This window comes from Coenobita brevimanus, chromosome 54, assembly GCF_032717465.1.
Source record: "Coenobita brevimanus isolate Jiangsu-jjx chromosome 54, ASM3271746v2, whole genome shotgun sequence".
NCBI lineage: Eukaryota > Metazoa > Arthropoda > Malacostraca > Decapoda > Coenobitidae > Coenobita > Coenobita brevimanus.
The window spans coordinates 23,064,694-23,092,241 of record NC_137007.1 but is presented as its reverse complement, the minus strand read 5'-3'; the positions used below and the strand labels follow the sequence as shown (position 1 = coordinate 23,092,241).

General features: G+C 43.6%; 1 protein-coding gene across 1 annotated transcript in view; it reads left to right on the top strand.

The window, feature by feature from the left end:
• Positions 1–27,548, top strand: part of LOC145401055 (guanine nucleotide exchange factor DBS-like) — a 1,269,176-nt gene that overhangs the window by 234,578 nt on the left and 1,007,050 nt on the right. The window contains exon 7 of the mRNA XM_080273428.1: positions 5,998–6,078. Within this exon, the coding sequence (XP_080129554.1) occupies positions 5,998–6,078 (81 nt within the window). The remainder of the gene's footprint in view (positions 1–5,997; positions 6,079–27,548) is intronic.

Genomic DNA, 27,548 nt, shown 5'->3' with positions numbered 1-27,548 from the left:
CCATTTCCTCATCTCTCTGTTCGTTCTGACTTTTGTCCATTTTTTTCCTACTCCTTTCTTCATCTCTGCTCTTCGTGTCATTTCTTCTTCCACTTGGTAATATGTGACGTTTTTACCTTCTCTTTGTCTCGTCCGATACTGCATCTCTCATTTTTTCCCACTCTAGATTTTTTTTCTTTCTTTTCGTAGCCCTTCTTTTCGTCCGTCAGTGTAGCATTGCGTTTTTCTCCTCCTCCTCTTCTATTTGCACTTCCTATATTTTCTTACTCTTCATTGGTAGGTTTTTCTATCCCTTGCCTCATCTCTCTGAGTTTTCCCTCCTCTTTCTCATCTCCATTGCTAGGTTTCTCTTATCCTCTTTTGTTCTCGTTTCTACTTTTCCTTGCCTTACTCTCCTGTCGAAAGTTACATTTTCTTCACTTTGGCTTTCTGCCGCTCGCTATTATCTTCCCGTGACCTTTGCATCCTCCTGTGTGTTGTTGCGTGTGTTTTTCTTATCTTTATCTGTCTGTTCAGACCCGTCCCCACCCCCCCCATTTTTTTTTTTTTTTCCTGCTCACTGGTACTCTCTCTCTCTCTCTCTCTCTCTCTCTCTCTCTCCTTTCACCGTCTCTGTTCCACCTTTTATCATTCTCTAATCCTCTTGATAGTTTTTGTTAGTTTGTCGGCTATTACGTTCCATTTTGTGGTAAATGCTCCCATGCATTATTTATTTTTCTCCTTTTTCCTTATTTACTGATGTGATTTGTGTTTATCCTCCTGTTTGTCATCACGTTCTTATTTAATACGTTTATTTCCTTTACCTCTCATGGTACGTTCTCTTCCGTTTTTTTTTTTTTTTTTTTTTTTTTTTTTTTTTTCCGTTACCACGTCCTTTCTTATCCACTTTTCTTCCTCCTATCGTCTGTTGGTGCGTCATTGGTCGCCTTTTTCTTCCTTCTGCCCGCTACCACTTTCTGAACTGTCCCGCCTTTCTTATTTCTGTCAGTTGCAGCGTTATTTCCTTTCTGTCCATTGCCTTGTTATTTTCTACCTATCTCTCTCATACTTGTTATGGTACTGTCTATCCATTTCTTCCTTCTGTCCGTAGCCACAATCTGTTTTCCCCCATTTTCTTCGTGTCCACTTCCTTGGTCTTTTCTGTATGTCTTCCTCCTGTCATTGTTATGTCTTTTCGTCGTTCTTGTATGTTAAATTGTTTTCTGTTCCTCATTCTCCTCTTGGTCATATATATTTTTTTTCTACTGTTTTCGTCTGTCCACTGGCATGTTTTCTGTCAGTTTTTTTTTTCTTTCTGCCCACTGTCACATTAGGTACCGTCCCCATTTCTTAATCCTCGTGTCTTTGGTTGCGTTTTTTTCTGTACCTCATTCTCCTCTTGTCCTTTTTTCTCCTGTTTGTGTACAGTCAACGGCAAAAGTTCGCTCGCCTCCCCTGCCGCTCTATCATCTCTGAGATTCAGACTCGTGAATGCGAAGCAATTTACACAGGTGCATAGTATCGCAAACAGATGGCGTGGTGGGATGTGGGGTTGGGAGAGAGGTAAAGGAGGAAGGGCGGGGGACCATACGGATTAAAGGTATGCGGACCTAAAGTAGTCAGATAAGACAATGAAACGTAAAAGATGAAAATGTATGTATGTGTGTGTGTGTGTGTGTGTGTGTGGAGAGAGAGAGAGAGAGAGAGAGAGAGAGAGAGACTGGGAGTAGAATGAGTATAAAAGCGTGAGAGTGCTGGCGATACAGAATGAGGGAGAGTAAGAGAGCTGCATAAGCAAGAAGACAGAAGTATGACCGATGAGATTCGCTATTAACTCGTTCCATGTTATCCAGTAACTCGCCACCATTCCCACAGCAGTGTAGTTTTAGTAAAATATATACCTCATAATTATGATTTTCATCTTTTTCGTTTCATTATCTTATCTGACTACTTTTGGTCCGCATACCTTTAATCCGTATGGTCCCCCGCCCTTCCTCCTCCTCCACCTCTCTCCCAACCCCACATCCCACCACGCCATCTGTTTGCGATACTATGCACCTGTGTCCATTGCTTCGCATTCACGAGTCTGAATCTCAGAGATGATAGAGCGGCAGGGGAGGCGAGCGAACTTTTGCCGTTGACTGTACGTACTGCTACATTTATTCCCCCCCCCCCCATTTCTTCCCAACCGTGTGTCCTTTAATTCTTCTTTTTCTGTCCATTTTGTTCTTCCGTCTCTCGCAGCTCCATTTGTTTGTGCACTTCTGGCTCTTGCCCTTTATTGTCTGACCAGTATCATTCTTGTCTCCACTGTAACATTCTTTCTTGTCTTTGGCTTTCTTATTTTTTGTTCATCTTTCTCCTGTTCTTAATTTTTTGTCATTTCTTCAGTCTGCGTTACCTTATTTCCTGGTCATTCTCTTTCCATTTCATTCCCTCTTTTCATTGTCATACGTTCTCTGTCCATTTTCTCGTAGTTTTTTCTCTTCCCTTCCCCGCTAAGGTATCTTTACGTTTCTTCCTTTTCTCCTCTTCGTATTTTTTCTTATTATTTTTCTCCCTCCTGTTCATTGTAGCGTCGTTTCCTGTCCTTGTGTCTTTTGTCTACTGCCACGTTCTTTCCTGACCATTTTCTCTCTCTCTCTCTCTCTCCGTTATTTTCCACCTTTGCTTCTTTCAGCTGGCGCGCAATTTTTACCCTTCCTCCCTTTCACCTGTCCTTTACTACGTCCCTTCTGGTCACCTGTGTTCCTTCTTTTCACTGTCTCATTCTTTCTTTTTTCTTCCTTTTCATGGCTTTTATTTTCTATCCCCGTTCTTCATTCTCTCTGTCGCTACGATATTTTTCTTCTCAGTCACGTCGTTGTATTTTCGTTTTTTCCCCTCTGTTCTTCCCTCTGTTGTTTCGTTATTTCAGTCCTTTTTGTCTTTTGTCGTTTCTTTCCGTTTTCCTCTGTCCATTACTACGGTCTCCTTGTCCCATGCATAATTCCTTCTGTTAATTTTACGGTTTCGTCTTTCCGCCCCCCCCCCCCCTTCCTCCGGTCCACTGCCACGCTTTTATTCATTTGTTTCGTCTATCCTCAACATGATCTTTTCATCCTTTTTGTCGCTGCGTTGTTCCCCTTCTCAGTCGCTACGTTCTTCCCCTTCTCAATCGCTACGTTCTTCCCTTTCTCTCTTACTACGTTTTTCCCCTGTTATGTTGTTGTGTTCTTCGCCTTCTCTGTCGTTACCTTATTCTCTTTCTTTGTTGTAATGTTCTTTCCCTTCTCGTTACGTTTTATTCCTCTTTAGTTAGGTTCTTTTCCTCTCTTGCTACGTTCTTTCTCGTCTGTTATGTACATCCTTGGCTGTTGTTACAGTTATGTTTTTCCTAAAAGTTGGTATGTATTTTCTTTCTCTGTTGTTACTTTTTTCATTTGTTACACATCCTCCTCCTCTTATGTTACACTCTTCCTCATCCTCTTCCATTATTACGTTCTTCCGCTCGGTACGTACTTTTTTTTTTTTATTATTATTCGTTCTTCCTATCCATTCTGCTGCCGACGGTGGCACATTTTCTCCCCTTCCGTCTGTAATATATATATATATATATATATATATATATATATATATATATATATATATATATATATATATATTTTATTCCTCTTCTCTTTACGAGAGTATACCCCCCCTCTCTCGTGTGCATAATGATAGGTTATATATATATACAGTATATATATATATATATATATATATATATATATATATATATATATATATATATATATATATAATCTATTATATGTATGATTATATATATATATATATATATATATATATATATATATATATATATATATATATATATATATATATATTTGCACAGCATATGTTTATACGCATACACACATGTATTTCTCACCTCTACCCTTCTCACTTCGGTCATGCATAATTTTCTTGGGTGTGTCCTTGCTGGCACTAGAACAGGCACATTTCCTGTCCCAACTCGCCTTCAAAGTACGAAAGAAGACAAACAGCCACACACCTAGCGGCTTTCTTCAGGATAGGGCTCGCATTCTCGTCGGTTAAGGAAGCTGCCAAACACATCTTCCTTAGCGATTTATTTTTAGATATGGGTGGTTAATATCCTTGTTTATTGGAAAGGATTTATGTAACTCAGAGGAGGACAGAAGGTGTATTAAACACAATCAGTTGCGTAGGAAATGTGTTTGGGAGGTTCCTCAACCGACAAGAATACGGACCTAGGCAGGAGTCAAAGACAAGGACAGTAATGCAGAAAGGCTGCTATCCTTCATCCCTCGCCTGCGCTCTTCTTCTTCTTGTCCTCTCTCTCTCTCTCTCTCTCTCTCTCTCTCTCTCTCTCTCTCTCTCTCTCTCTCTCATTCGTCGTACCTGCCCTCTCCTAACATCATCTTCCTTTTCATTGTTCCCCCACATCTTCCATCACCGTCCCTCATGATGCTTCTCTTCTTCCTTCATCTTCTTTCTCTCTGCGTACCGGTATCTTTCGTCTACTCTCCCTTCACCATCATCCTTCTCCTCCATTTCCTCTCCCCTTCCATTCTCTCCATTCTCCTCCTCCTCCTCCTCCTCCTCCATTCTTCTGTCCTATTCTCTTATCACACTTTTCTTTTCCCCTTCCCTTTTTTTCTTCATCTTCTTTTGTCCTTCCACCCCCACCTTTCCTTCCAATACCGTTGTTGTCTCCATCATTTTCCTTCCTCTTTTCTCACCATTCCTCTCATCTCCTTTGCCTCCTTCCTCTGCTTCTCCCCTTCCTTCCATTCTCTCCCACTCCACCTCCACGGCCTCTCCCAATTTGTAATCATCCTCTCTCTTTCCCCCACTTCATCCTCTCTCCTTTTGTCTCCTATCATCTCCTTTTCTCACATGCCCTCCCTTCACTCACCCATTTACCCATCCCTCCTTCATCACCCTCCCTCATCTTTTACCCAACCCTCCCTTATCTTTTACTGATCCCTCACTCCCTCATCTTTCACCCATCACACACACACACACACACACACACACACACACACACACACACACACACACACACACACACACACACACACACACACACACACACACACAAACACACACACACACACACACACACACACACACACACACACACACACACACACACACACACACACACACACACACACACACACACACACACACACACACACACACACACACACACACACACACACACACACACACACACACACACACACACACACACACACACACACACACACACACACACACACACACACACACACACACACACACACACACACACACACACACACACACACACACACACACACACACACACACACACACACACACACACACACACACACACACACACACACACACACACACACACACACACACACACACACACACACACACACACACACACACACACACACACACACACACACACACACACACACACACACACACACACACACACACACACACACACACACACACACACACACACTTTTCTCTCCAAGTTTTTAATACAGGAGCTCCAGTATTCTCTGGCCATCATTTGCATGATTGGTCACATCTAGGTCTTCCTCAGCCTGTCTTTCCCTTAACCTATGATGCTGAGTCTTATAATATGCCAAACCATCTCAAAATGAATGCATCTTTATTCTGGCTTTCTTTTGCTTAGCTGTCTTTGGAAGGAACATTTTCAGTCTTGTAGGTTTCTTTGTTGTAGAACAACTCCTCACACCACTCTGCACCTCCCCTTGCTTTCCAGTCTCTCACATCTCACTTCTTGTTCCTCTCATAACCTCATTTAACTTGCCCATCACTTATTATCCTCACATCTTCACCTCTGTTTTGCTCCCCAGTCTTTTTCCCTTATCATTCCTTCATCCTACACCCTCCACCTCCTCCTCCCTCACCTTGTCTTCTCCCCCTTCCCCTTTCCCTCTCCCACCGAGGTTCTAACGGCGGCTCTCTCTCGCCCTGCCCCAGCGCCGCCCTGGCATCCACCGCTTCTACAATGAGCAACTCTTTTCCCGACAGATCCAGCACGCCGTGGCCACTCTCAAGCAGGTACAGTCCGCGGGGGTCAGGCCACACCACCACCCCACTACTGAGCCCACCTGGGAACCATGATTTGGGTTTAGGCATTTGGGGAATCAAGTGGCATGTGGAAGAATCTTAGATGACATTGGGGTTGTTACAAAGTGTGTATGTGAGGGGCAGAGGTTCTATTTTTCTTCCTCAGAAGCAGTTGCTTTGCCTGATTATGTCCAGGTTTTGTAAGTGTAACAGCTTTGATGGCCATGAATTGTATGGGTTTTTCCTGTTCATAGATATGGAAAAATAATGATTTTGCAGATGTTAAGATAAGTAGAGCCACATTATTTATAGTAGTCATAAATTGGGGTGTTATCAAAAAGCGTGGGGTGGTGAGTTGGCTGACTCGTACCCGATACACTGCCCCCTGCCTTCCACCAAGATCGTTATATGTGCTACCCCACTCCCCGTCTCCTCCCCTTATAAGCATCATGGGACCACTGTCTGGGATGGTCAAGATGGGAGGAGACTTAGTCTCCATAGCATCCCTATCTCGTGTTCCCCTCTTACTGACCCCTGTCATCTCCACCCATGTCGCCGCGCTCTTTACGTGGTTTTCGTCTATCCTTAGAATCATCCTCACAGCCGAAACAGGACTTCATGGTTCTTGTGTTAATATATGTTTTTTTAATCATAAGTTTTTGTGTCCGTGCACTGAATCTGTGAAACCCAGGTGATTTGATTTTATCCCTTGTAATGAATATGTTAGTGTGATGGTGGCTGTTCCACTGGTAAGAGAGTCATAACTGAAGTAGAGCAGGTTTTGGGGACTTTTTAAATGCAGTTTTCAGTAGTATCCAGTTCTTTTCTTTTTTTTTTCCAGCATCCCATTTTTCAGTAGATATTCTCCAAGTTTCATTTTGTAGAGGTTATTACTGTTACATAATTTTCCATGAATGTGTGGCCATTACTGTGGCAAGAGGAAAAGACCCAACACAAACTCTTGTCTCCCTTCTGTCAAAACTATTTTGTCCTGCTGTTGCGCACAACTGAACTAATCTCTCCTGATAAATATTAATGATCCAAGCCTGGGCATGACCCGAGAATGTGACGTATTGTAGTCATGGTGATGGTGGATGTCATTATGGTTTCACTTTATAGATATAGAGCTGGAGTAATTATTGCTAGAGAAGTTGACAGTTGCATGAATAATGTAAACACAGAACATTTGTCAGTAATTGAGTCTCTGTGCTCTGTGGAAACACCAACTGGGAAGCAAGGTTTACCCCACCTCAGCCAGCACGAGCATTTAGAAGAGGTAAGAGAGAACACATCTTGATCAAGGAAGGTGAGGCAAAAGGTGTGGAACAACTCTGTTAAATTCCATTGATGGCAAAAATACTTCTCCCAGGGGTTTTGATAAAAGTTCAGTACTTTGATCTTCTGCAAATGGGTGTGCCTCATACTTGTTGGCAGCATCTTAAGTTTATGATCACTGCAGCATCAGAACTGCTAACTCACTCTGCATTTGGTCCATCAATTTTTCCTTGCTTATGTGTTGTGCTGGGCCATCTGTCAATTCCCACTGCTGGTTGCACTGTAAGTGTCAAATTTGTATTTAGTTATTATTTTGGGTGTGGTGGGGTGGGGGATGTATCATATCGTGCTGAAATCCCTCTTATTTGTGGGAATTCTTGAGTAGTGGAGACTCATTCATCTTTCTCTTATACCCACACAGTTTTGGTTGATATTATTGTTATTATTATTATTATTATTATTATTATTATTATTATTGTTGAACGTAGAGGATGGAAGTAATGCGAGTATAAGTGGCTGGGGAATGGCTGGGAGAACTAGGGAGGTGAGAAGACAGGAAGAAATCAGTAGGATAGAAGTTGTGGAAGCAATGAAGAAAGTTAAATCGGGGAAAGCCCCAGGAATTGATGGAGTGTGAGGTGAAATGCTGAAGCATGGGGGAGAGATAGTAGTAGAATGGATGTGGAAGATGTGCAGATTGGCCTGGGAGGAAGGTAGAATCCCAGAGGATTGGAAGTCAGGTATAATTATTCCCTTGTACAAAGGAAAAGGGGAAAAAGAAGTGTGTGGTAATCATAGGGGCATTTGTCTTCTTAGTATAATAGGAAAAGTGTATGGTAGGATACTTATAGACAGAGTTAGAGAAAGAACAGAGAAATTAGTTGGAGAAGAACAGGGAGGCTTTAGGAAGGGAAGAGGTTGTGTAGATCAGATATTCATTCTTAGATCTTTAGTGGAAAAGTTTCTAGAGAAGGGAAAGAAGTTGTATGCGGCTTTCATGGATTTGGAGAAAGCATATGACAGGGTGGATAGACAAGGATTGTGGAAAGTGTTAAGAATATATGGAGTAGATGGGAAGTTGTTGAATGCTGTGAAGAGTATGTACGATGGTGCGAAGGCTGCAGTGCGTGTGAATGGTGAACTAAGTGAATTTTTCTCTTTGAAAGTTGGTTTGAAACAGGGATGTGTCATGTCTCCATGGTTGTTCAATCTGTACATGGATGGGGTAATAAAAGAGGTACAAGGTAGGGTAGTGGATGTTGGAGTGGCCCTGGTGAGAGAGGATAGTGTTTGGAAACTCCCTGTACTGTTGTTTGCAGATGATACTGTGTTGTTGAGTGAAGACGAAGGGGAGCTGCAAGGCTTGGTGGATGAGTTTGGGAGAGTGTGTAAGAAACGGAACCTAAAGGTGAATGTAGGGAAGAGTAAAGTGATGGTCTTTGAGAGAGGTGAAGTCAGTGAATGTACAGCGAGGTTGGATGGTGAGGAATTGGAAAATGTGAGTACGTTTAAGTATTTGGGTAGTGTGATGAGTAAGGATGGAGGTTTGGAGGGTGAAGTGCTTGAAAGGGTACAGCAGGGAAGAAAGGTTGCTGGTTCCTTGAAAGCAGTGATAAGAAACAGGGAAGTGAGCATGGAAGTAAAAAAGTTACTACATGACAGTATTGTGATACCAACTCTAACATACGGAAGTGAAGCTTGGACATTGTTGGAAGGACACAAGTCAAGAGTGAGAGCAGTGGAAATGAGTTATTTAAGAGGAGCCTGTGGAGTCACGTGGAGAGACAGGCTGACGAATGAGGATATAAAGGAGCGTTTTGGTGTGGATGTGGATGTGATAGGAAGCGTTGTGAGGAACACACTGAGGTGGTTTGGCCATGTGGAGAGGATGGAGGGTGAAAGACTGACGAAGAGAGTGTATATGAGTAAGGTGGAGGGTGGAAGAGGGAGGGGGAGACCGAGGATGAGATGGAGGGATGGGGTGGAGAGGTATATGAGAGAGGGGGGTGTGAGTTGGGAGCAGGGCAGTGAAATGGCGGGGGACAGGGCGACTTGGAGGCGATTTGTTTGTGGCCACCCCAAACGGGATTGAGGCGTCTGGCAATAGATAGATAGATAGATTATTATTATTATTATTCAGATATATGGAGCTACAGTACTCCACTTTTTGGTTTGCTATCAGTTTTGTGAAATATGTTCTTTGTTGGTGGATCCTTGTGATAGTTGCTTTGCAACATGGCGTCCAGGTGCCATCCACTTCTACTGCATACTGCTATGTATTATGTATTCATTTGATTTTATGGTGTCTTGAGTGTGTGTGTGTGTGTGTGTGTGTGTGTGTGTGTGTGTGTGTGTGTGTTTACCTAATTGTGATATACAGGAAATGAGCTACACTCATGGGGTCCTGTCTCTGTTTCTCAATAAGTCAGACTTTGCTTTAAACTCGTTTAAGTTTTTAGACTGGATCTCTTTTTCCAGGCTATTCCACAGGTCTGTGCATCTATAAGAAAAACTATATTTTTTTTATATCCTTCAAGCAGCTTCACTTCTTGAGTTTCATTCTGTGTCCTCTTGTTACTCTCATATCCCATACAAACAGATCTTCTCTGTCAATTTTTATCTACTCCCTTCATGGTCCTGAACACTGCAATCATGTCACCCCTCTCTCTCCTTTCCTCTAAGGAAGGCAAATCCAGCTTTTCCAGCCAACAGATCTGCCAGACTGGGGACCATCTTGGTTGCTGTTCTTTGTATTCTCTCAGTCTTGTTTATATCTTTATATGTGGGGACCACACTACTGCTGCATGTTCTAACCTGGGGCGGATCATGGCCACTATCAATTTTTCATCATCTCCTCATTCATGTAATGAAATGCTGCTCTTATGTTAGTCAAAAGTTTATACATCTCTCTAACTGCCTTGTTAACATGTTTTTCAGGTGACAAACTATCCTGGACCAGCACTCCCAAATCTTTCTCATTTCTCGCTTTTGGAATTGGTTCATTACCCATCAGATAATTCAGTGATAGCCTCTTGGTACTTTTACCCATTTCCAATATTTTACATTTTTTTGCGTTGAATTTCATTTCCCACATCTGGCTCCAATCATGTATCCTATCCAGATCCTTCTACGTTATTTTACAGTCCTCCTCAACCTCTACTGTCCTCAAGATCTTTGCAGCATCAGCAAACAGACTTGCATAACTGTTCACTCCATCTACCGTAAATCAGGAACATTACTGGTGCCAACACCAAGCCCTGTGGGACTCCACTTATTACTTCCCGCCATCCAGACATCCTGTCCTTTATTACTGTCCTCATTTGTCTGTCTCTCAAAAGTCTCACATCCATTCCAGGAGGTTTCCCTTCAGTCCTCCTGTATGCTCTGATTTCCACATTAGTCTCTTACGGGGTACCTTGTCGAGGACCTTCTCCAAATCCCAATACACACAATCCACCTAACCGTTTCTCTCCTGTAGCATGTCAGTTGCTCATGAGTAAAAGCTCAACAAGTTGGAAACACATGACCTTCCACTTCTGAATCCAAACTGACTTTCAGCCAAAATATTCGTCTCTTCCAGATATTTTATCCATCTATCTTTCAGGATTCCCTCACACAGTTTTGCAACCATGCTGGTTAGGGACACTGGTCTATAATTCAGGGGTTCTTCCTTGTTTCCTCCCTTATAAATTGGTACCACATTTGCCCTCTTCCATTCTTGTGGCACTTTCCCCTCTTCCAGAGAACACACAATTTAACCGTGAATCTTATCTGCCAGTTGTTCTCTGCATTTCTTCAATACCCAGTTAGAGATTCCATCTGGTCCTGGGGCTTTCCATACATCTTGAGTTTCCAGTAATTTATACACTTCCTGCACTTCCACTTTTATATCTTTTATCACTACATTTCTAGTCACTCCCTTCTCCTTCACAAACTCCCTTTCATTAGTGAAAACCAGTTGGAAACAGTTGTCCATTATTTCAGCTTGCATTGTCGCATCTTTATTGACCTCTCCTTCTACTTTCAGTTTGGTGATTCCTTCCTTTTGTTTCAATTTGCTATTGACAAATCTATAAAACAATTTGGGTTTATCCATACATTTGTCAATTATACCTTTTTCAAAGTTCCTTTCTTCCTCTTTATGTATTCTTGTATATTCATTTCTAGTTCTTTCATATTCTTCCTTTGTTCTGTTATTAACTCTCTTTCTCCATTTGTTCCATGCTGTGTCCCTCTCTTTTTTTGCTATCATACACCTTCCATTAAACCATTCCTTTCTCCTGTTTCCTTTCCCCCCTTACTCTTGGCACATATTTTTCCACTCCCAAATTATAGAGGTCTAGAAGGATGTCCCACTTCCTCTGTATCTCTCTTGTTTCTCAGAATTTTCTCCAATCTGCATTTTTGAAAATTTTCTCAATTCTGTAAGGTTTGCCTTCCCAAAGTTGTATCTTCCCTGCCAATAAAGCTTGTCTCGTGGCACCACATTCCCTATTATCATGTGGAACTCAGTGACCACATGATCACTTTTTCCTATAGGGCACAGATATTTCAAAGATTCAATTATGTCAGGTTCTTTGGTTAGCAGTAAATCTAATCTTGCTGGTGTGTCATTACCTCGGAATTGTCTCTTCTTTGACCCACTGTGTCATTACATTATCCATTGCTATATTTAACAATATAGTATCCCACAAATCTTCGCTGCCTCCTGAATCCCATTCCTCCCAGTTCACCTCTTTACAATTAAAATCACCCATTAGAATTTTATTGTTGCTTTTCTCAATCACTTTCTGTAGATAACTAACCATCTCCTGGTATTCATCGTCATTCCATGCTCTTGTCTTAGAGGAAACATATACTACTGCCATATCCCTCTTGCCATTTTCTCCAGTTTCTAATTTCATATTTATCACTTCAGTTCTATCCACTCCCATTTCCACACTATCTACATTTATGTTGTTCTTCTTTGCTATCATCACTCCTCCTGTTTTTTCTTTTCTGTCTCTTCTCTACAGTTTGTACTGTATTTACCATCTCCCACATACTGTAGATATCAGTATCCTCTCTTAGCTCGGTCTCAACAAAGCACATAACATCGGGTTCATATACCCTCAAGAAATCGTTGATTTCTAACCTTGCCGATATTAAACCTTCAACATTAGTATACGCCACTTTCAAACTTTTTTTGTTGTTTTTTTTATACCCTCTTCTCTCCGTCAGTACCACTTCCTTAATTTCTGATCCATAACTCTCCAATAAATCACTGTCTTCTCTTCTTCCATTCTCTGTTCGTATTTTGCCTTTACTTCCTTTCCTAACTCCTTTATTTTAGCTCTTTCTTCCTCATTTGCATCTCTCCTTATCCAAACATTTTTGAACCCCTCTTTGTCTGATAATTTCCATGTTCTTTTGATGATTTCAGTTACCTTTACCTGGGACTTAAACTTTACCTTCAATGGCCTCACTCCTCCTTCCTCGTACTTTCCTAACCTAAACACTTCTTCATTCTCTTCTTGAGCTTCGTTGTTACCCTCCATAACTACTGATATTATCTCTTTAATCTTAGTTAGTGCTTCTCTTTCCCATTCTGATCTTACTGTCATACTTTTTTCTTTTATTCCTGAAGTTATTACACATTTTTTTCTTATCTCCTACATCCCTGACTAAAGATTCTTTACTTCTCAGTACCCCAAGCACTTCCTTCTCCACCTTTTCCTTGCTTTGTTGTTCTATAATCTCTTTCAAATTTAGTTTTCCTTCCTCCTGAATTTTCTCCCATCCCTTATGTTTCTCTCTGATTACCTTAATATGCTCATCTTGCATCCATGATTTTGATTCATACTCATCTAGTTTACTTTTCATTCTGTTCCTGTCTTCTTCCAACCTCTTATTCCCCCTCTTGAGCTCTTTTATTTCATTGGATGCAGATTCGTTACTCACTTTTAAATCTGTGACCTCTCTTTCTTGTTCAGCACTGCGTGTGCAAACTTTTTCCAGTTTATTCTGTAGGACTTTGATCTCTCTCTCTCTCCTGCTGTAAGGTCCTTTCCTGCATCTCTGTAATTACTGCCCATACCCATTTTAACTCCTGGACATTCCTCTTCGCCATTTTCCCTACTCCTACTACTCTTATTTGGTTCAGCTTAGTACTTCCATTTCCCACATCATCTTCGGAGATGCCCACAAATTCCCCTTCACCAGATATAAACAAAGCACCGTCCCTCTCCGCCATGATGCAACCACATGGAACTTTCTATTTCCACTGTATCTTGTACTCTTTATGACCGAAGCCTGTGTTTTTTTTTTTTTTTAAATAATTTCCAACAGGACCACCACTCACGCACTCATTCACATAATCACAATAGGCTGGTGGCCACTGATTCAGCGATTATTTCCCCACGATCCAGAAAGAGCTCCATCTCTGTCGGCGACCTGTGTGTGTGTGTGCTGATATCAGTTTTCTTTTCATTCAGCCGTAACAGTAAGCCACTTAGCCTTTACCTTGGGATTCCAGTTTTTCTAGACAAGCTTAAATAGAGTATCTGTGAGCTTAGCAATGTCTTTAGTTTCTACAACATACCAGTGGTTCTGTTTGCTTTATCCACATTTAGCTGATACTGTATTATATATATACAGTATATACACTCAATCCTCGTAAATCGCGTGTTTAAATCACGGATTCATAAATCACGGCTAAGTGACTGTCAGACTGCTGGCACCCTTAAATCGCTGTTAAGTCACGAAAATCGCGGACCTAGGCACCAAAGTGGGCCTTTTCCGAGGAGAATTGTAAAAACGCGGCATTCAATTTGAAAATCGCGACACAACAACCAATCACCACCCGTCCCTGGTGGCAAGTGTGCATACTAATGCTGCCACGTTGTTGTTGTTCTTCCCGTCAGTCCGCACACTACAGACAATCACCGTGGGGTACGAGAGCTACCTGCCTTTTTTGAGCACCTTCCCCCCCCCCACCTCCTACCTTCCATGGCCCCTCCCGAACACTCGATGAAGCGCTCTAAGCAGTATGGCATCAAGAAGCAGCCGCTGTTGTCGTACAGTCAACGTTTGGAGCTCATTTGTCGTGTTGAGAAGGGAGCACCCCCACCTCATGCTGAGAGGTTCTAAGTTCTTCCCAACATCACCCCACTCCATTCACTTAAGCAAAATCATCGTAGGAATAAGGTGAGATCCCTTAACATTGCTTATTTCTATTAAATACATGCACTGAATATTCCTAAATTTGCATGTTTGTGTTTGATGGTGCCTAGATAGGTGTAGGTAGGGTGCTGTGGGGGGTGGTTGGCCAAAGTCCAGATCCAAATTCATTTTTCACATGAGTTATTATTTATAAACCACGGAATTTGTAAATCGCGGCAGTGGTCCAGACCCAAATTGCCGCGATTTACGAGGATTGAGTGTATATATATAACTCAATCCTCATAAATCGCGTGTTCATAAATCACGGATTCGTAAATCACAGCTAGGTGGCCATCAGACTGCCTGCAACCTTAAATCACTGTTAAGTCATGAAAATTGCGGATCTAAGCACCCAAGTGGGCCTTTTCCGAGGAGAACCCTAAACCTTCGGCATTTAAACTGAAAATCGCGACCCAACAACCAATCACCACGCGTCCCTGGTGGCATGTGTGCATACTAATGCTGCCATGTTGTTGTTGTTCTTGTCCCGCCAGTCCGCACACTACAGACCGTCGCTGGGGAGTACGAGAGTTACCTGCCTTTTTTGTGCAACTTCCCCCCGCCTCCTACCTGCCATGGCCCATCCCGACCCCCCAATGAAGCGCTCTAAGCAGTATGGCGTCAAGAAGGTGCTGCAGTTGTTGTACAGTCAACGTTTGGAGCTCATCTGTCGTGTTGAGAGGGGAGAGAAGTTTTTAAAGCTGGTGAAAGAGTTTGGGAAGAACAAGTGCTGAGAGGTTCTAAGTTCTTCCCAACATCACCCCACTCCATTCACTTAAGCAATTTCGTCATAGGATTAAGGTGAGATCCCTTAATACATGCACTGAATATTCCTATATTTGTTTGATTGTGTTTGATGGTGCCTACATTGGTGTAGGTAGGGTGCTTCTGGGGGCGAGTTGGCCAAAGTCCAGACCCAAATTAATTTTTTACATAAGAGTTATTATTCATAAATCACGAAATTCATAAATCACGGCAGTGGTCCAGACCCAAATTGCCGCGATTTACGAGGATTGACTATATATATATGTATATATATATATATATATATATATATATATATATATATATATATGTGTATAAAGTGGTAGGTGGGGACACTAACCATCCACTCACATGATGTAGTGCAACTCTTAGGTGTCAGCGCTTTCTTCTCCTCCATTCTTCTCTCTTTCCATCCTCTTCTGTCTTTCCTTCTTTCTTTCCTCATCCTTCTGCCTGTGGGTGACTTTACACTCCCTCTTCTGTCCTTCTTTCCTTCATTCTTTCCTCTTCATTCTGCCTGTGTGTGACTCTACATTGAGTGACAAGCCAAATGGTTTTCTGTACACCAGCAAACCATTTACTCTGCTGGGTTGTAACCATATAACCAAATTATTGCACCTGGTGGTTTAGTGGGTAATTATGGTGTTCCAGTCGGATTGAGCCGGTGAAGGTTTATATCCAAGGGGTGGTTGGGGTTTTATTGCTCATGTAATGCCACTCAGGAATGCGTGAGGCTAGTCACTCTCATCTTAAATGTCAGGACCAACTTGCCTAGCCCCGGGCACCTACGCTTCTCATGGGGCAATGTAGGACTGGATGATGGATGGATGGATACATACATATATATATACATCATCAGCCATTTGAGTGTCCACTGCAGGATCGGCCTATCCCGAGCAAAATGGGGACAATACAGTCTTATGTATCTCTACCAAGTGGCCTAGGTTGTCTGGTAGAGATTGTATGTGGGATGAGAAGTGCTTGTAAGTGTGATTGTAGTGTTGAAGTGGCATTGGATGTGTGTGTAGTCTGTGAACCAAGTGTAATTGGCCTGCGCAAGCCGACTGGGTAGAAGCATACTTTATGGTATGTAACTGGTTCAACCACAGCACCCCTTATATCCGCCAAAGCAGTACTTGACCGGAAGAACGCTTCCAGAATTTATTACCTTGGTGGGGCGTGAACCCTCGTTCTCCCATGTACGAAAACGCACACTCTACCACTGTACCACAGAGGCTCCATATATATACTGTATATATATATATATATATACAAGTAATCCCTCCACTACCCGACGTAATAGAGCCAAAGGTATGTCCGGAAAGTGGTCCTGTCCGGATAGTGGGCACCAGCCTCCTGGACTTGTACTTATGGACCCTAACTCGAAAAATACCTATACAACTCCCTCTGGACATGCATAGCACCTATTTAAGACCCAAATCACGCCAATAAGGGACATAAAAGACTGAAATAAATGCAAAAGAGCCATAAAATTAGGTTTTAGAGGTGAGTTTATACAATATTAAACATTCTGGGTACTTACAACAAGTCTCTGGCTCCTGGACTGGTACTTAAGGACCCTAACTCAGAGAAATACCTCCCTACTGCACATGTACCTAATACCCTATTCACACCAGTAAGGGACATAAAAGAGTGAAATGAGGTGCTAGAGGTAAGTACAGTATGGAAAATACAGTACAGTACAATATGAAACATTCTGGGTACTTACAGCAAGTCTCTGGCCACCTCGATGAATAACCGCCTCCTCTCAGACTCTGACAGTAAGAAGGATTTCCTGAAGCACTTGCAGTACACTGTTCATGAAGTCTTGCACAGAACTTAGTCATTTGCACTGAGAATTCCATTCTCTTAACACTGCGCACTCTTGTTTTACTTGCGCTCCATTGTACGTTAATGAAATAAGTGTTGCACTCTGCACTTTAAGTATTTCCACTCTTGAAACCTTTTTCTAAACAGAACACACTCAAGTTAATTTACGTTACATTTACAGTCCATTAAATCTTTGTCTTTTCACTGAGAACTCAAATTCCTTAACACTGTGCACTGTTTTTTTTCACTGCGACTGTAAATTCCCATGTGGTCTAGTGGAGAAGTTCTTGGCGTCTAATCACTGTCAGAGTCTGAGAGTAGCACATGCAGGTGACCTAGGGGTGCATCGCTGGGTTGTGGTGATGGCGTACCCACTATAGACGACTCTGAAGATAGGCTCAAACTCACGTTGAGCGGTGACTCCACCATGGCTGATGTGCTGGGCTGTGGCTCGGAGCATGAGGGCCTATCTTGGGGAGGCAACGGAGTGGAGCCAGGGCTGGGCACAGCGGGGGTCACGGGCCTGAAAAAGCTGTCAATCGTTGATTGTTGATTGACGCAAGGAACGACGATTCTGACGATTAATGATGCGCTGCCTGAAAGCACACACTTCCTCCACAAGTCCCAAGGGCTCCATCTCCCTGTTGCAGTCCAGGTGTTCCAGGTAGTCCAGAACGAATTCTAGGTGTTCCCAGAGTGCGCTCAGCTTGGGGATGGCTGGAGTAGTGTCATGCTGAGAGGAGTCCGCATCATCGTCGCCGTCCTTGTTGGAATCTTCAAGCTGGGTACTGACACCTGCAACTGACCTGCAACTGAAGATGCGATCTCGATATCAGACAGGGTCTGATACCCAGGATCGCCCTCGTCGTCATCCAACCACTCATGCACTTCGTCCACATCAACATCATCCCCATGTGCACATAGACGTGCATGGAAGTCATCCACGTCGAAACCTAGGAAATCGTGCTCTACATCCGTTCCGAGTCCATTTTCAAGAGTCTTGACAGGGACATCCTTCCATGCACTGGCTCAGTTGTAAATGGCAGACTTGATGTTGTAGCGGCGAAGGTTTTCCAAAGTCTGCTGGCCTCACGTGTCCCGTCCCTCCCTGCGTTCGTTCTCGTCCTCGAGAACAACCATCACCTCGTCCAGGAACTTCCGTCGGTATACTGCTTCGTTGCCACAATCACTCCTTGGTCCATTGGTTGGATGAGAGCAGTAGTATTAGGTGGCAGAAACATGCACCTAATGCTTCTATTCTCAGCCACCAAGTCCTTGTTGCACGGGTGGGCAGGTGCATTGTCGAGAAGAAGGAGGGCCTTTACCTGGTCGCATAGGATTCCCAGTTTCTCCGTCTGGTAATGTATGACCTCCTTGACGAAATGGCGGTGGAACCAGTCTTTGAAGATGTGTCCTGTGAACCATGCCTTCAAGGAATGACACCAAACGACAGGAAGGACATCCATCACCCCACGAAGATACCGAGGCTGCTTTGCACGGCCAACAATAACGGGCTTAAGCCGGTGCATGCCGTTAGCATTAGCACAACACAAAGCAGATATCCTTTGCTTGGAGAGCTTGCGGCCAGGTACACACTTCTCTGTCTCCTCGGCTAGAGTGTTCGTAGGCAAAGAGTGATAGAATAAACCAGTTTCGTCAGCGTTGTAGTCTTGACCGAGAGTGAGGCCCTCCCTGTTGATCAAGCCCTTCACCTTGTGCCAAAACTCCTCTACTCCATCCTCGTTAGTGTCCAAAGCTTCGCCATGAGACTTACGGTTGGTAAGGCCATGTCGTAACTTGAATGTGAAGAGCCAACCCTCGGATGCCTTGAAGGCTAGGGCGTCGTGAAGCCTTGCGAACTTCTCAGCAGCAGCCTTCAGCTCCGTGCCACACACCATCACACCAGCAGCACATTGCTGTCGATACCAACTCAACATGGAGCGGTCGACTTCAGCATACTTGGGAGTAAACATCATCTTCCTCTCCACGTTGCGTTTGCTTTTCAACGAGAAGTCAGCCGTGTACTGGATGAGTTTGTCTCGGGATCACTTAATATCAAACAAAGTACAGTAGATCGGGCCAGGTTGAACTCATGAAGGATGCGTGATGAAGACCATCCCGCATCCACTTTCTCCAATATCTCCCTCTTCTTCTCCAGAGTCAGAACCACTCTCTTCTTCTTCTCAGGCGGCGGGGCCATCATCACACACACGAAGAAGAGGCACGAGAGCAGAAGGAGAGCCTGCAGCAGGTAAGGCACCACCACAAAAGCGAGCACGTGGGCAGCCATGACGACGAGCGTGCACCCACAACAAGAGACGGGTGGTAAGTGGGGAGGATGCAGAGGTGCTCTAGTGGACGTCGAAGGAATGACGCACCAAAACAAAACTGTCCCGCGCCAGCGCGCCAAGTTCAAATTACGGGAGGGAAAAAGTCAGATTTTTTGCAAATTTTTTGCATTTTTCGGACCATTTTGGGAATACTGGATCCCGGGACGATAATGTCCAGTAAGTGGGGATGTCCAGAAAGTGGGCGTCCGGATAATACGGGGATTAGTGTGTGTGTATATATATATATATACAGTAATCACTCCAATATCCGACGTAATAGAGCCATAGGTAGGTCCGGATATTGGTCCCCAGCTTATGGACTTGTACTTATGGACCCTAACTCAGAGAAACATCTATACAACTCCCTCTGGATATGCATAGCACCTATTTAAGACCCAAATCACACCAATAAGGCACGTAAATGACTGAAATAAATGCAAAAGAAACATAAAATGAGGGTTTAGAAGTAGGTTCATACAATAATAAACATTCTGGTGACTGGCTCCTGGACTGGTACTTATGGACCCTAACCTAGCCTAACTCAGAAAAACACCTTCCTACTGCACATGCATAGCTCCTAACACCCTATTCACACCAATAAAGGATGTTAAAGAGTGAAATGAGGTAAGTATAGTATGGAAAAAAGTACAGTATGAAACATTCTTATGTCTGGATAGTGGGGATGTTCGGATATTGGGCGTCCAGATATTAGAGTGATTACCCTATATATATATATATATATATATATATATATATTTATGTATTTATATATATATATATATATATATATATATATATATAGTGGTTGCGGTGCATGTGGATTCTTTTGCCGGAATTACGAATGAAAATTTAGGACCATCGTACCAGCACATTGAAGCTGGAGAACTCAGACACTTTAGTTTGTTGGCTGGTGTGTTGTTTTTGCTGCACTCACAGGGGTAGCCAAATATATTGCTTGTCCCTGTGTCGCTCCCTCCCTCAGTCACTTACTCACTCAGAATTACTGTACTTTTTTTTAAGAATGGGATTCGCACCTTTTCGGAGGAGTACTAAAAAAATGGAATTCTCCCGAGCTAGACCCTGTATTGGAGCATATAGCCCCGCTAGGTTACAGCAGCGCGCTACCACTCCCAGCACAGCAGTCCCGGGCGAGGCTCGAACTCGCAATCCTCTGATTACAAAATTGATACTCTACCACTGAGCCACCGTGCCCTCGTGAGGAGTACTAAGAAAGTGAAATTTTGCACAATGGTAGACCTCCCAAGTCTGCCCCAGGATGGAACCCATGAGAGTCACCATTCCTAATGGAAGTTGTGGCCCCTGGGCATCCCACCCAGGACTGTTAGGCAGAGCTAATTTTTTACTTAGAAACATGAATTTTATGCACAGTGGTAGTAGTACACTTATACCACTTCATGAACATGGAAGGATGATGTGTCATATGAGAGGTATAAGGAAAAGAGGAATAGGGCGAGAAGGGCTGTGCGTGATGCTAAAGTGGCAGCAGATGAGAGGTGGGATAGGCGGCTGACTGAGAATTTTCAACAGAATATGAAAATGTTCTGGAAGGAGGTTAAAAGGGTGCAAAAGGGAGAGGCTGGGAAGGAAGAGCGAGTAAAAGCAGAGGATGGAAGGATATTAATTGAGATGGATGCAGTAAGGAAGAGATGGGCAGAGTATTTTGAAAGATTGTTAAATGTAGAGGAGGAAAGGGTGGCTGAGATTGTGGTGGATGGAAGGGTGCAAGGAATAAATGTGTTGGGAGAGGTGAATGATTCTTTGATCACGAAGGAGGAAGTGAAGAAGGCAGTAAAGGAGATGAAAACAAGGAAAGCTGCAGGTATGGATGCGTGTGCTGTGGAATGCCTGAAGAGTGGTGGAGTGACTATTGTTGACTGGTTAGTAAGATTGTTGAATGTATGCTTTTTGAAAGGTATGGTGCCAGTTGACTGGGCAAGTGCTTGTGTGGTCCCGTTGCATAAAGGCAAGGGTGATAAGTATGAATGTACAAGTTGGTCTTGGTCTTGGTGTTGATTGAAGGGCTTGACCCGACGTGTAGTCAGATGTAGCCCTGACGGTGGTTCAGGTGTAGCAGAACTCTTTAATCACAGGCGGCGAAGTTGCCCCGATCTGCGAAGGAAGACACAAACATGGCGTATAACTGAGTGGCGTAGGTGCTGATCTAGGCCCACCCCACCAAGAAGGATGGGGAGGGTGAAGTCCAGGATACCAAGGGTTGCAAGGCGCTCCCTCAGGGCGGTGCGGATGGAGTAGAAGCGTGGGCAATGCAGCAGAAAGTGGGCCACAGTTTCCTCTTGATCCACACACCACTGGCAGTAGGGGTCTGGGTGCAGTCGCAGCCGATGCAGATGTGATGCCAGTCCAACATGTCCAATACGCAGGCGGGTGATAGTGACGTCCAGGATCCGGGAGACAGAGCGTACCCAAGGTTGGTCCGATGAGTCAGAGCGATATAAGCCCAGCGCTGTTGTGGAGAGGGAGGCGTAGAGATCAACATTCCATGCCTGACTACACCTCGTGGCTAAGAGGCGACGGTGAGTAATGGCTGGCAAGGGGTAGGGCTCCACATCAGGAAAAGTCAAGGCCATCCGAGCTGCTGCATCCACCACATCATTGCCCCTGATGCCCACATGGGAGGGAATCCATTGCAGACGTACCTTCCAGCCTCCCTGCAGCAGCTGAGCAAGGTCATCTTGGATTTCATAAACCAGATGACGTATGGAGCAGGGTTTAGAAGAAGCGATGAGATGAAGGGCCGCTCTGCAGTCAGTGTAGATGACCACCGGCCGAGGAGAGGAATGAGACATAAAAAAACGCAGGGCCCTCAAGACTGCGAAGAGTTCAGCAGTGACTACATCATGGGCATCCCCTAAGCGCCATGTCTGGCAGATGGAGTAGTCCTCTACGAAGATGGCAGCTGCAGTTGCTGCAGGGGTGGAGGAGTGGGAGCCGTCGGTAAAGATAGCCATGAACCCTAGATAGGTGGAGCCAGCCATCTGCAGGAAAATGCGAGGGGCCAGGTGGCCATCCTGTGATTTACAAAAGGGCTCTGGGAGGTCTAAGGACACAGGTGAGGACAGGTCCCTCCACGGGGGCACAGGAGATACTGATCGGACCGGGTGGCGAGCTGGTGGAGGAAGTCCCAGAGTGTGGTAAGCGTGGAGAGCACGCACCAAGAGGGGCCGTCGAGACCTGATGGGAATGTACAAGTTTTAGGGGTATAAGTCTGTTGAGTGTTGTAGGTAAGATGTATGGTAGAGTGTTAATTATGAGAGTTAGAGATGGTGCAGAGGGAGTGATTGGTGATGAGCAGTGTGGCTTTAGGAGAGGGAGGGGATGCTTGGATCAGGTGTTCACTGTGAGACAAGTGTGTGAAAAGTATTTGGCAAAAGGCAAGGATGTGCTTTGGGCATTCATGGATTTAGAGAAAGTGTATGATACAATTGATAGGGAGGCTTTGTGGACTGTTTTAAGATTGTATGGACTTGATGGCAGATTACTAAAAGGGGTGAAAAGTTTTTATGTAAATAGTAGAGCGTGTGTAAGAGTGAGAAATGCTGTGAGTGATTGGTTTTCCCTGAGAGTAGGGCTGCAACAGGGATGTGTGATGTCGCCTTGGTTGTTTAATATTTGTATGGATGGTGTTGTAAGGGAGGTGAATGCAAGAGTTGTAGGTGGAGGTCTGAGTCTGGTGAATGTTGATGGTGGAGAGTGGAATCTGGAGCAGCTGCTGTTTGCAGATGATACTGTACTGGTGGCTGATTCAGAGGAGAGATTGAGACAGTTGGTAGAGGAGTTTGGAAGCATCTTTGAAAGGAGGAAATTGAAAGTAAATGAGAATAAGAGTAAAGTGATGAAGTGTACGAGGTTGGTGGATGGTACGGGGATGAATATAGTTTTGAATGGTGAGTTGCTTGAGGAGGTAGAGTGTTTTTAAATATCTAGGGTCACATGTTGCTGTGGATGGAAGAATAGATGCAGAAGTGAAGTTTGGAATGAATGAAGTAGGTAAGGTGCTGGGAGGAATGAAAAAAGTGTTTAGATGTCGTTCGCTTAGAATGGATGTAAAGAGAAGGCTGTATGAGGGTATTGTGGTACTGACTGCATTATATGGGGCTGAAACCTGGAATATAGGTGTAGCAGAGAGGAAGAGTTTGAATGTAATGGAGGTGAGGTGTCTGAGGAGTATGTGTGGAGTGACGCATATGGATCGAATGCAAAATGATGAAGTATGAAGGAGAACGGGAGTTGTTCGGAAGATGGCTGGTAGAGTTGAGCAGAGGGTGTTGCGATGGTTTGGGCATATGGAGAGAATGGATAATGAGCGATTGGTGAAAAAGATAACTAGATCTGATGTGAGAGGTGTAAGGCTGAGAGGGAGACCACGAGTTGGATGGATGGACAGTGTTAAGAGAGCGCTGGATGTGAGAGGGATGTCTGTTGAGCAAGGAAGAGTGGCTGTGCATTACAGAAATAAATGGAAAGAAATTGTGAATGAATAAATGATGATGCAGGCTTGAGGGGATATTCTCCCGCATTTGGTCTGATCAGCTAGTCAGGTCAGGTGCAGGTAAGGGGATGGGTCAATTATGATGTGGCAGGGGTAAACCAGCTCTGCTTTTGGGCCATGCTATTGATGTCACTGATTGCACTGCGCAGTTGACCCTTGTGTGGTGTGGTGCGGTGTGGATCTGTCCCTTCTCCCCTTTGGGGCTAAGATGCGAATGAATGTGTTCAAATGGATGAGTAAATGGGGAGTGTGTAGTCCTGTCTCGGCTACCTCCCTTTCCTTGGGGGAAGCAGCCTAGGTATATAGATAGATAGATAGATGAACATAGTGGAACCCCTGCGGACCATGCCTCACGGGGGTGGGGTGGCCCCCTCAGTGACCTTGGCCAAAGCCATTATGCACAGCCAACAGTTTGACTGAAAAATATGAAATTTTGCATATTGATTGATGTTCACTCCAGCCATGTTTTTGGAAGGGTGGAACCACTGAGGGTTGTCCTTCATGCTAGAGGTGGTGGCCCTAGGGATTCTGCACTCATCATGCGTGGCCATAGTTATTAACCTAGGAACAAGAAAATTTACATACTGGATTGATAGACATTTACCCCAGTCATGTTTTAGGCATGGTGGGGTCCCCCAGTGACCATCCCCTGGGGTGGAGGGGCTGGCACCTATAGGGGCAATATCATAGTTTTTACTTAAATTTTGTACAGTGGCAAAGCTTTACTTGAACCGTGTTCTAGGGAGAGTGAGACCCACAAAACCACCCCTACCCCTCCACTCCGACCCCAATGTCCTGGCCAAAGCGTTTATGCACAATCAGAGTTTTTAACTTCGGAACACGAAACTTTGCTTGCTTGTATACGTTCTCCTGGCCACATTTTGTCAGGGTAGAATCCCCAGTGGCCATCCCCTACAGGGGAGTCAACCCCTCAGGGGGAACAGTACCATAGTTTTTATGTAGATACTCAAAGTTTGCACAGTAATAGATCTTCACCTGAATGAGAGGATGAATCCCCCTATGGTTCACCCCTTTGCCTCCCCCATAAATATTTCTTTCTTTACCCTTGAAACATTGCAGGGGTAGGGGTGGCTGTCAAAGGTTTCCCTGGTGTTGTTTTGGTGGCAAGGTGGAGGTGCTCCTGTCTGGTTGTTTAGAAAAACTGGGGTCTGTTGGATGTATATAAAGTATTATCTAATTTTTTCCTATATATACTATATGTATATATATATATATATATATATATATATACACACACACACACACACACATGTCCTCCCCTACTTGCAAACGGTTGACTTACAAATTTTCACACTTATGAATTTGTACTTTCAATACAATAATGAACGGCTTTGTGTTAATGATTTTGCCCAACAATAAGCTAATGTAAGTGTCCTAAGCATGTTTAAAAGGCTTGGTAGGCTTGGCTAGACTATGATGTTTGGTTGGTAGGGTGTATTAAATGCATTTTTTACTTAAGGAAAATCAACTTGCAAACAGTTTATCGGAACGTAACCCGTCTGTAAGTGGGGGAGGACCTGTGTATATACTGTACAATATGAAGTGTACCTATGGGATAAAGACTGTTTTGTGGAATATAATAGGACAGTTCATTGCTGTATGTTGCATTCCTTGTGTGCCAAAGTGACTTCTGTCTATCTATCTATCTGTCTGTCTGTCTATATAGCCAGATGCCATAATTCAGTGAGGGGTGGCCATTTGGCTTTGAGTTAGTTGTTTTATGAGGAGGGGCACTAACCCTCCTCCAACTCACTTGTTGACATGTAGGGAACACATGTGGGTTGATTATATGGTTATCACCCAGTGTTGTAAATGTTTCCTGGCTTACAGGGAATGATTAGACATGTCACACAATGTAAAGCCACTGAAATGGAGAGAAGAGTAATTATAAGTGACAGGAAAGATGGGAGAAATAGGAAGAGAGGAGGGCATACACAGAAAATGAATGGTAAAGGTGTAGGAAGTAGGCAGCATTACATCAAATGAGTGTATGATGGTCATGAGCTCCTTGTGTGCCAAAGTGACTTACTGCTGAGAATTCGGATACCAAAGCAATGTAGGGTTGGGTTCTGTTTCATATCCCACCACATGGGAAGTATGCCACCTATTACAGTAGACAAAACTTTATTATGCTTCATATCTGTAGTCATGTCACTTACACAGGTTATTATATAAATTTGTACACAGCTCATTATGTATCATACTGTCAGATATTAGTTGAGTGTAGTGTATATCATTGTACACTAGACCCTTGCTACATTGAACTAATTTGGGGCAAGCCTGGTTTGATAAATCCGAGGGCCATCCCTCCCCTAGTGGGATTTCATACACACAATAAAATAAATTACTACGATATCATATTCTAGTACTGTGGGATTTCACACACATAATAAAATAAATAACCACAATATCAGATTCTAGCACTGTAAATGAAAACCATACCCAATTTACAACAACTTAGCCCGTAATTTTGCCCTTTTGCAGCCTATTGCACATCCTTGTTATAGCACCTCTTCATGACAAGTACCGTATTACTGTAATTAGTTATTACAACTCAGCAATCAAAATTGAGAGAAGGCAGTTTCAGACTTTTTTTTTTTTTTTTAATACAAGGAAGAAGGAACCAAAGGCCAGAGTAAAAAGGGTAGGAAGCTTATGTATTGTATACTGTACATGTATAGATGGCTGTATACTGCTTACACTGCCACTCATCTTGTAGGCCATATACTGGTAGAAATTCGTCACAATAGAAAACACTTGGCAAAGTTGAGAGATGTGAGGCACGAAAGTGATAGTCTGAGCACCATGAAAGATGCAGCCAAACTGTGGCAGATTATGTGTCATACAGTGTGTCCAGTCTCTGATCCTACTTATTCTTACCAGAAGTACCCCCTGAATAGCCCAGCTCATCATTTATTCCCACCAGCAGATCTCCAATCTAGCCTAATTGGGTGGGAAAACCACAACCACAACCAATTGTACGTCACCCCATGCATTGCCAACAGTTCGGAAGAGCCACATGATTTGCCCTATTTATTGACGCTTGTTTGGTATAGCTGAAAAAAGTTTGGTGGTCTTAGAAGCATTCAGTAAATTGAAAGTCTGTTATATTGGGGTTTGATACAATGAGGGTTTACTGTACTTTTCACATACTCTAACTGGCATTGATGATTTACCTACACATCATGGTGTTGCTGTTCACTCTGGGTGAGGCAGCTGCAGAACCTGCCTGGGAGCCAAACCTCCTCATATTCCCTTGCATCACTGTGGAGTGAACCCTGGTCCAGTGTTGGGTAGGCATTGTCTACCACAAAGGGAAGCTGGATCCTTATGTGGTTTATGTACAGTACAGTGCAGTACCTGCAGAATGACTGCACAGAAGCAGTTGCCTACCTACTGTTGATGGGTCTGCTTGGCCTGACAGACTCGAGTTAAGCAATACCAACAACATACTCTAATCAGTAATGGCTTCTTAGCTAAGGTTCATGCCATTAGTGTTTTGCCATACA